Here is a 10698-nt window from a genome sequence, read left to right on the forward strand (position 1 = left end):
TCAATCATGATCTGCCACAAGGCCTCCTTACCTGGGGAGGAGTATGGGATCTTTTTATCCTGATCCCACAGGGTGAAGTCTTCCCTAATTTCCTGTCCTTTGGATCTAGGATATTGAGTCAGAAATGAAGGTATCATCTTGTTTTTGTTTTTTCTTGATGTGTCTCACTGTGTCACTTAGGCTGGAGTGCAGCGGCGCAATCTCAGCTCACTGCAACCTCCGCCTCCTGGGTTCAAGCAATTCTTCTGCGTCAGCCTCGGGAGTAACTGGGATTACAGGCGTGTACTGCCATACCTGGCTAATTTTTACATTTTTAGTAGAGATGGGGTTTTGCCATGTTGGCCAGGCTGGTCTCAAACTCCTGACCTCAAGTGATCCGACCATCTTGGTCTCCCAAAGTGCTGGGATTACAGGCATGAGCCACCAAGCCCGGCCAAAAGGTATCATCTTGTACATACTCAAGATAGAATACATACCTCACAGAGGTGGCATGAAAAGCAGAAATTCATCCTTGTGGACATTGCAATAAACTTCCCAAAAGACAGGCTGGACTAGGATTCTGGGGGTGAGCGCTCCGGAGCAGGCGCGGCCCGCCCACAGCCCTGAATCCTACCCACACTTCCCAGTAAGAGAGGAGCACAGGGAATGACAGTGAAGTTCAAGTGAACCACCGTTGTGCTGAACAGAGCAAGTAACAATAATGATTACTACTGGCTGGGGAGCGGGAAGCAAGCCTTGCAAAAGTCTAGTAGTTGGAAAACCGGAACTCTATCCAAATGATATAGATATCCTGACTGTTAAAGAGTGGGAGACGTTTCAGAAGTTCTCACATACTCCTACAGATTCCAGACTGAAGTAGGCATTTACAAAGGAAGTGAGCTACTACTGGCTTGATATAAGCTAAGACAGAGATACAAACCGCTGAAGCCTATCAATACTTAAGACAGAGACCCACCTACAAAAAGAGGATTGGTCATAGCAGATCCTTAGGGCACAGAGATGAACCCCAAATCCAGGGGGAACAATTTAATGCAAGACGATGAAACTCAAAAATCAAGAACAAAAATACAGATAACCCCGTCAACCCAATATGAACTCCTGGTAGGGGCACAGCCTGATAATAACAATGACATCAGTAGCAAAATGGAAGGGAGCAGGAGGGGTCATCATGAAATGTAACTATCATTCAAAAGTGGCCACCAATGCAATTTCCTTTCAAGTATTTTATAATAGGTGAATTAAATTCAGCTACTCTTTTTAGAAAAAGAAAAAAAAAAAGATAGATGACAAATGTCAATGTCATTTATAACTGGTAGGAAATCCTAGAAAAGTAATTCCCAGAGTGCACTGGTTTTATGGCCATCCACTTCCCCCTGTAAACCTAACAATACTATGCAGGACATAGGTTAAAAAAGACACTGTCAACATCAACAGATAACAAGTCTGCTCCCACCACATTTAGGATAAATGGCCAAGCATATAGTGGACAAATGGAGAAGAGGGCCTCATCCTTCTTGAGTCAAGGTCCCTGGAAGAGCTTCTGTGTTCTGGAGTGAGTACACATTCTTACTTTTTAAAGATCGGAATTAAACCAAAAAGTTGGTCCCTAGTTCCCTGAAGTAATTCAGCTCTGAACTACAACTTCAGCAAAACACTTGCTACACCTGCTCATATTCGTTAAGCAGTTTCATATTTCTAACTGTGATACAGGACAGAGGTGATTCTTACATATCTGCATTTTCAGGTCCCCCACAGGGTCCATTCACATTGAATCAACTGTCTTATCTTTTAAACAGACAATACTACCACCTTATAGTTATATTACAGTTGATATTTTCTCAAAGTGCTCTCATATACATTATCTCATAGTTATTAAAACAATGTGAACAATAAAGTTTTTTTTAAGAAAAAGGAATGTAGGACTAACTAGGTTTTTTAACAACTCAAGTTGGTTTTCTTTACTACAAAGTGCACATTGCTGTGTTGCTGAGGTCTGTCCAAAAGAATGACCCCATATGATTGTTTAAATGACTGAATTCTACTGAGTGCTTGCTTTGCTCGTGTCCCCATTACTCCACATTCAAATCCCTTAAGGTCAGAGTGTCAGGAGCATGTGCTTTACAAAGTGTGCAACACCACACAGGCTGATTGTCATTCTGAGCCACTTTTTTGCAGTGTCTCACATGGCAGCAGGTATGGTGGAAAGACCCCACAACCATAAAGTCAAGAGACTTGAATTCTAGTCCTGGCTCTGCCACTAATTAACTGTTGAGACAATGGGCAAGTTACTGAACCATCTTCTGCTAGTTTCTTAATCTATAAAGAAAAGGGTTGGGGTACTAATAGTTTTCAGATAGCAGTGGGTGTTTGAAACACCTGGTGAGATCACTGGAGAATACACTGGCCGAGACCCCAGTCCACTGGGAATTCTGTGGAGTGGGGGGCTATTCTGTCAGTTTGGTTTTTTTTTCCCCCTAGGGGATCCTGCTGTGCATCCCTAGACTGGCTGTTAATAATAGTAGTAGCAGTTTAACATTTATAGAGTGTGCTCATTGTGTGCCAGGCACTTGAGCTAAGTATCTTACAAATATCATCTCATTTAATCCTTACAACAACCCTGAGGTAGTTACTATTATTATCCCTGTTTTACAATGAGGAAACTGAGGCTCCCAAAGTTAAATGACTTGCCTTTTAGACCGGCATTAGAGCCTAAACACTAAACCACTATCTATACTGCATCCTTTAAACTCAAAATCTCCATGACTTTAGTTAAACAAAAATGGGCAGTGCCTTAGCAAAGTCAGCATGCTTTATTACCTGGGAAATATTTTACTGGCCAACTTTCAGTTGAATCCTAAGAAACTCTCCATCTAATTTAAATCCTAAAATGCTGCTGGTAAAGGGTCTCCACTGTAACGACCTCTACGTACAGAGGTCATCTAGAAAAACACTGAATGAGTTTCTTAGGGCCAAATTTTTTAAGGCTAATCTCTGAAAATCATGATGGAAGTCTACAGGAAAATATATACATTTAAATTTTACACAAAGCCTTTTAAGAAAATACTTTAGGTAAAGCACAATCAAGATGTATTCAACACAAATCACGGCATTTTAAAGTAGGAAATCTAAACTGAAATAATATTATCTGTACATGAAAGGAATCAAGCAGTGGCAGCCCAAAGGCATGCATCCAGATACACAGCATAACCACGTTAGAAAATTGCCAATGCCTTGTACGTGGGCCTTTTCTCACTGCTTTTAGAATAGCTAAAATTAAACTACACTTTTAGTTTCTAGAAGCAGTTTTCTCTGCTTTGGATTAAAACCTTTTAATTCACATAAGGGTTTGTGTTTAAGCTGGTCCTTTTCAAGTAGAAAAAGGAAAAACCTAAATTATGCTTGTACAGTAAGTTGACAGTGCCTCTTTAACCTGAACCTTGAGCCCTCAACCCCTGAAGTTACATAGTTCAAGCATCATGTGGACGGGGTGTGCTCCAACAGTCAATGCCACTCTTGACAGTGTTGACAAAAATCAATTCCATTTATGTATTGTGCACCCACTGTAGGCAAGACAGAGCTAGGTGCTGCCCCTGAGTAAGACACAGCCCCCACCCCTACCCTTCAGATTGTTGTTGGGCGAGAAAACCAGGGAGCCTACATACACTCAGTAGTGTTTCTCCAAGGCTTATTTCCAGAACTCTCAAGGGAAAATAGAGCCCTTGCTTAAAAAACAAAGAACAAAAAAACCCTGAAAAACAATTATAATCCCTTAACTTGCATCCCACAACAACAGGGATAAACCTAAAAAGCAGCATAATAATATTCTGAAGTTTTAGCTTTCCCATCCTCGACCTTAAAAGGCTAACTGCTAAAACGAGTTCTTCAAGTTTATGGACAAGTATGATGAGCGAGAATGGCAGGAAAGAAGGTGGGAAAAGGACGGCTGGTTTTCACATCTGAGTTCTCTTCCAACCACTACGAGGAGATGAACCTGATCACTAGCTGCCTGTGCTGCAGCTGCAGGCGACGTACTGCGGGGATCACCCAACACCTGCCAGGAATGCCCAGCACCGCTTGTCTCCTCCAATCTTCTTAACCTGGGCCTCCTTTGGAGCAGCAATGGTAAGAATCAAGGTTTCCTTTCTTTCCAATGAAAACTCAATTTTGTTCTTGGTCAAAAATGCCAAACTCAATTCAAAACATAGTTTCCCCCTTAGTATTCCAGCCCAATTAATATAATCGCAGCAATTCTTAATTTCATTAATATTTTCTACTCAGCAAATAAGAGAATGAAAAACCATTCAGCATGACAACACTGCACTGAAAGGGCTTTCCAGAGAGGCTCTCAAAGGGATAGCTGTACACTTATTTGCAACACCCTTGAGAACATGCACTATTACCTTAATTGAACAGATTAAGAGATGGGGCTGTGGTTTGACACTGTATCAGTGACAGAGCCAGGAAGAAAACTCACTGCTTAATGTTGAATTCCTATCTTCCTAAGCTAATATTCCTTTGAGAGAACAAAATAAAAATACGTGTGTATTGAGCTCTCCTTGGGGAGGATGGGGGAAGTATTCATAAAGCTCTAAAAAGAGAATGAAGCAGTAATTGGAATTAGACCCAATACCAAGAACATTAATAATACCTAACTCATTAGATTCACTTCCATGCCATCCTAATTAGCTTCCACAATTATAACTAAGTAGGGAAGGAAAAGGCCTATTTTTCAAGGGCAAAACATATTTAAGGATTAAGTCATTAGGTTCCCAGGGTCTAACTGGTGCTCCCTGAAAATGACTACTCTCCAATTATGCATTCTTAAAATAGAAGTGAAATGACAAAATAAATAAAGAATATTCCCAATAAGATCTGTACAAATAAGCACAATGATTGGGTGGGGGGTAGGGACGAATATGTGAGAGAAGAAAAGCACGTGAGAATAACGTGGGGGTGATTCACTTCAAATCCACACAGAGGAGAATGCCTCTCCCTATTCTCTACCTAGATTGGGCTTAAGGTGATAAGGGAGGGGAAAGGTAGAGAAACAGCCATTAGGACCAAGCCAGCTTTTCCTCCTAGTCACAGGCCACCGGGTTTCAAGAAAAGACCATCTCCCTGGTATTTTAGTTAATAAAGAAAAATACACAGCTGCTCAAGTCCTTGGCCAGTATGTCAGTATGCAGGGGAACTGTATCCCAACAGGATTCATTCCCTTGTGAGAATCTGTAGGGACTACTATTTTCAAAATCAACACTGGTTAATGCTCTGAATGCTACCAGGAATAAAGGAAGACAGCCTGCCCAGCAAAAGACAGAGAAGAACCACTAGGGAGACCCCTGTACTTATGGTTTACAGATAGCCACCAACAAGCAGGAAGCCGATCCTGGTCCATTATGAAATAATATACCAGACTGGGAGAAGTGACTTCTGCTAATCTGTGTAAGATTTCAGAAGGTTTTCAATCCCCTGCTTCAACTTTCCAGCATTCTTTACTTCCTGCACTAATACACCAGCGGAAAACAGGACAGAGGCATTCAGATAGGGCCACATTTCCCAGTTTTGTGTTGTAGTGCTCTGATTTGCAGTTCTTATTACAGCAGCAATGGCCTTGTGGAAGCAAGCAAGGCTAACATCTGCTTCCAACAGTCCTGAACAAAAATTTCTCTGGGTATATTCCCAGCTTTCCTTTCTTCTGTCCCACCAAATTCATTAGGTAAATTGAAGCATAATCACCATTGGTACCTACCAGAGCCCCAGGTCTGGGTGCAGCTGCTGTGGTCTTGCTGAGAGCAGCCCTGCCTAGCACCTCCCAGCATCCCAGGTAGGGATGGGCTGCATTGCCTTCCTTATGACATACACATGTTCCCTATTTTCCAGTGCAGTTTCCAACCCTGTCCACGACTGCCTCGCCCCCACTTAATTTACCTCTCCTATACTTATGTGGTTTGCTTCTTATTTTTGAGATGAAACTGTAAACGTGAGAACTCAGGGATCTGAGGTACTTCACATAAACACACTCAAGTATGAGTCTTTCATTTTCTGAAAACAAGAACACAGGAAAACAAGTCCCTTTCCCTCTCCCCTCAGAAATGTGTGCATTTTCCCACCAGGCTAACAGTGGCTACCTCTGCACCACATCACTGATTTCCTGTACACATGACAATAAGTTATTAAGGACAGGGTTTGCCCCGGGCACACCAGCAGCTGCTGAAGACACCTGTAGCTCCTGCAGGCTTAGTTCCAGTTTGCTCACAGCCTCTCGGAAGGCAAATTTGTTGCGAGTCTGAGGGATGCAGTCCACATAGCCTGAGCAGTAGTCGAGCAGCTGGTGTCCAGTGTCTACCAGCTGGCTGTTGGGCACAGGTTCCGTGATTGCACTGGACAGTAGGTCAGCACATTCCAGCAGGGCCTCTTTGCTGATTTTGTCTGCTGAGATTTTCTCAGCGGCCTGTTTGGTTTTTCTCAGAGCCACTTTAGTACCTGCTGTGCCGTTGGCCATTTTGGCTGGCGAGATGGACGATGTGGGCAGAGGCACTTGAGGTGGAGGCATCACTGGCCTCCCAGCTTTCCCACTGACAGGCACTGCACCCAGAGCTGCCTTCTTTCCTCCTTCCTGTGTTTCTGACGTGGACTGTCCTGCAGTCGGGGCAGTCGGCTCTTCTGTAGGGTCTGAGCAGATAGACGGATGCTGCAGTAGTCTCATCACTGGTGGTGGGGGTGGGGCACACTTTGGTTTTACCCGTCGGGGTCGGTCCTTGTCTCCAGAGGATGTGACCTGATGCTCAGATAAGAGCTTGAATTTATTCCCCTGAGAGTCTGTGCCAATGAGCTGCACGTCAGCTGGAGTGTGTTTCAGAGTGGGTGAGATAAGGACTGGCACTTTGTGGTTGTGAGCGGTTGGGAGGACGGAGGCAGCCTTGGCTGGAGAAGGCCAGCCTGGCTGCTCTCCATCCTCTAGAACTCCAGCCATCCCAAGTCGTGCCCCACCATTCTTCTCTTTGCCCTTGGGGACAGCTGCCACTCCAGCCATTCCCACCCCTGGAGGGTCCTTCTCTGTAATGGCTAGATCCCCAGAGGGCGTTCTGAGAGGAAGAGCTGTGGCTCCTCTGGGCAATAACTTGGCTTTTGGTCTCTCCCTGCTTGGAGCAGCACCTTCCTCTGATTTTTTTGGAAGCATGTCATTGGCCCTGTCCACATTCTCTTCTGGCTGAGAAGAGGTGGACACTGTCCTTTCCAGCTGGAGTTTGGACCTCTGGCAGTTCCTGGGAAGGGTCATTGCCATCCTATCCTGCTCTGGAAGCCCTGAGGACATGGAAGATGTAGAGTTTGACCTTGGAAAAGGCTTGGAAGTGTCATCACTGGCTGTGGGTTTACCTGCTCGTAAGCCCAGTGTCTTTTTGATTAAGCGTGGTGTAAAGAAGCCTGTGATGCCAGACCACCCACCCCCAGCAGTGCCACTGCCCCCACCCCCACCACCGTCGTCATTACAGAGGTTCCTCTGTGCAAAGCTCCCCCCATAGCACTTGGGTGGCACCAGATTCGCCTCTTGCTGGGCAGGAGTGAAAGAGAACCCATCAGCATGCTGTAGAGAAGCAACAGATGAGAAGTTACCCGTGAGTTCGTATTTCTTATGGGGCTGATTCTCCATTTCTCGGAAGGAGCTGCTGCGTTTGGGGGGTGTGGGAGCATTTCTCTTTTTCATGAAGGAGCTGAAGAAGCCCCCCTTCCTATCCCTGGTGAAGCATGTCTCTTTGGCATCATCCAAGAGGCTGCTGGGTGACTTGTCTCTTTGCTTTCGAGGCAGTGCTGGGGATCCACTGGAGGCCTGTGCACCTCTGACGAACCCTGATGAGAAATGGCTGATCAGTAACTTAAAAGACAAGAAGTGAATCTATCACATTTGAATTACCAAGGCAGCATTATAAGAGTTTTGTCAGCATTTATCAAGTGTTAGGTGTTGGCAGGACTCAGAGATAAATAATAAATACATTATCACTTCACAGTGACTGGTGTTCCAAACGTGATATGAGTTTTAAAAACTGGGGGAGACAGGGGACCGGGCACGGCGGCTCACGCCTGTAATCCCAGCACTTTGGAAGGCCAAGGCAGGAGGATCAGGAGGTCAAGAGATCAAGACCATCCTGGCTAACACGGTGAAACCCCGTCTCTACTAAAAATACAAAAAATTAGCCGGGCGTGGTGGCAGGCACTTGTAGTCCCAGCTACTCGGGAGGTTGAGGCAGGAGAATGGCGTGAACCCGGGAGGCGAAGCTTGCAATGAGCCAAGACTGCGCCACTGCACTCCAGCCTGGGCGACAGAGTGAGACTCCATCTCAAAATAAAAGAAAAAAAAAGCCAGGGAGGAGATAACCCACTGATTATTACCTCAACACTCATCCTTTCTTTAAAAACCACCGCACAACCTCTTCTCTATCAGGTTCAGGGAAGTTTTTGATGGAACTGTAAAGATGATACCTACTTGGGAACCCAGGGTTAAGGAGATGAAACTGGAGCCAGAGTTGTATGTTGGATGGATAGATCAGGACGACCAACACTGGCAATGCGGAGCCAAGGGCTTTGTGGGTGGGTAAAAGGGACGCCATGCTTCCCTCCAGGAAGACAGGCATGAAAGTGAACATAAAAGCCTCATACTCCATGCTTCTTTCAACAAAGCAGTTTCTATTTTGATTCTACCTCCGAGAGACCCATACCTGGTGCTAAACTGGAAGCAGAATTTTCTGTGGCATCCTGTGCCCCTTCAATGTTCTCCTTGTTCTCCACCTGTTTCTTCAGTGTCCGAGTCTTGGAAGGAAGTATAGGTAGCCGGGGCAGGTACGGAACAACAGATGACGAGGAGGCGGCTCTCCCAAGCTCCTCAGCTACCTCTGTGAGGAAGATAAGGGGACCGATAAAAAGTACAATTTCATAACAGAAAAAGGGAGTTCTTTTCAGAAAAGGCACACAACTGAGAAAGAACTGGCAAGTAGAGTACTAAAATACATACACGGAATCATAAAGTATGTACTCTTTTGTCTGGCTTCCTTCGCCCAGTACCGTCTCTGTAGATTCGTCCACGCTGCTATATGTGGCAGGGGTTCTCATTGCTGTGTAACATGCCAATGTGTGAATATACCACAATCCGCCCGTTCTCCTCTTGATGGATGTTTAGGTTGTTTCCAGTTTGGAGTTACTATGAATACGTTGCTAGCATCATCCTGCTATGTGTCTTTTGGTTCACAATGTTATGCACGTCTGATCGGCACAACGTAGGAGAACTGGTGGATCACAGGGTATATGTGCATTCAGGTTTATAAGGCCCTGCCAACCTGTCCCCCAATGGCAATACTATTTCACATGAAAGCTGTGGTTACTCTGCATGTTTGCTAAAATTTGATGTTATTATTTTTGGCTTGATTTTTTTTTTTTTTTTTTTTGAGATGGAGTCTCACCCTGTTGCCCAGGCTGGAGTGCAATGGCGTGATCTCGGCTCATTGCAAGTTCTGCCTCCCAGGTTCAAATGATTCTCCTGCCTCAGCCTCCTGAATAGCTGGGATTACAGAAGCAAGCCACCACACCCAGTTATTCTTTGTATTTTTAGTAGAGATGGGGTTTCACCATGTTGGCCAGGCTGGTCTTGAACTCCTGAACTTGTGATCTGCTTGCCTCGGCCTCCCAAAGTGCTGGGATTACAGGTGTGAGCCACAGTGCCCAGTCTTTTTTTTTTTGACAGGGAGTCTTGCTCTGTCGCCCAGGCTAGAGTGCAGCAGTGCGATCTCAGCTCACTGCAACCTCCATCTCCCGGGTTCAAGTGACTCTCCTGCCTCAGCCTCCCAAGTAGCTGGGATTACAGGCACCCACCACGCTTGGCTAGTTTTTGTATTTTTAGTAGAGACAGGGTGTCACCATGTTGGCCAGGCTAGTCTCCAACTGCTGACCTCAAGTGATCCATCCACCTAGGCCTCCCAAAGTGCTGGGATTACAGGCGTGAACCACTGTGCCAGGCCAGTCTGATTTTAATATAAGCCTTTCTGGTAGGCCGTGGATTGGTATCTCATTGTGGTTTTATTTTGTATTTCTCTATGACGAGTAATGTTGAGCACGGTTACTGGACATCTGGATATCCTCGTTTACTAAGTTAACCTTTAACTCCTTTCCATGTCAATATATCCAAGAAGGCCGGGAGCCGTGGCTCATACCTGTAATCCCAGCACTTTGGGAGGCAGAGGTGGGTGGATCACTTAAGGTCAGGAGTTCGAGATCAGCCTAGCTGACATGGCAAAACCCCATCTCTACTGAAAATACAAAAATTAGCCAGGCGTGGTAGCAGGCGCCTGCAATCCCAGCTACTCGGGAGGCTGAAGCATGAGAATTGTTTGAACCTGGGAGACGAAGACTGCAGTGAGCCGACATCACACCACTGCACTCCAGCCTGGGCGATAGAGTGAGACTCTGTCTCAAAAAAAAAAAATGTGTGCATATATACACACACACACACACACACACACATATGAATATCATTTTAAATATTCAGCTATATGGATGTAATAATTTACAGTCCAGTAGATATTTCAGTTGTTCATAATTTCTCACTATTATAAACTATACTTTGATGCAATGTCCTTGTAGTTAAATCTTTGTTTACATTCTTAATTATTTCCTTAAGATCTATTTCCAGAAATGGAATGTCTGGTTATC

General features: G+C 44.9%; 2 protein-coding genes across 2 annotated transcripts in view; one reads left to right on the forward strand and one right to left on the reverse strand.

Annotated features, from left to right (window-relative positions):
• FAM20B (family with sequence similarity 20, member B) overlaps positions 1–8342 on the forward strand; it is a 72977-nt gene extending 64635 nt beyond the window's left edge. The window contains exon 8 of the mRNA XM_011968043.1: positions 8243–8342. The gene's annotated coding sequence lies outside the window, so the exon portion shown is untranslated. The remainder of the gene's footprint in view (positions 1–8242) is intronic.
• Positions 2473–10698, reverse strand: part of ABL2 (ABL proto-oncogene 2, non-receptor tyrosine kinase) — a 48652-nt gene continuing 40426 nt past the window's right edge. Inside the window, exons 10-12 of the mRNA XM_011968039.1 lie at positions 8715–8888; positions 7615–7848; positions 2473–7305 (exon numbers count right to left, since the gene is read on the reverse strand). Coding sequence (XP_011823429.1) covers positions 6125–7305; positions 7615–7848; positions 8715–8888 — 1589 coding nt within the window. The 3' untranslated portion in view covers positions 2473–6124. The remainder of the gene's footprint in view (positions 7306–7614; positions 7849–8714; positions 8889–10698) is intronic.

The sequence above is a fragment of the Mandrillus leucophaeus genome, unplaced genomic scaffold, assembly GCF_000951045.1.
Source record: "Mandrillus leucophaeus isolate KB7577 unplaced genomic scaffold, Mleu.le_1.0 Scaffold825, whole genome shotgun sequence".
In the NCBI taxonomy this organism is placed as follows: domain Eukaryota; kingdom Metazoa; phylum Chordata; class Mammalia; order Primates; family Cercopithecidae; genus Mandrillus; species Mandrillus leucophaeus.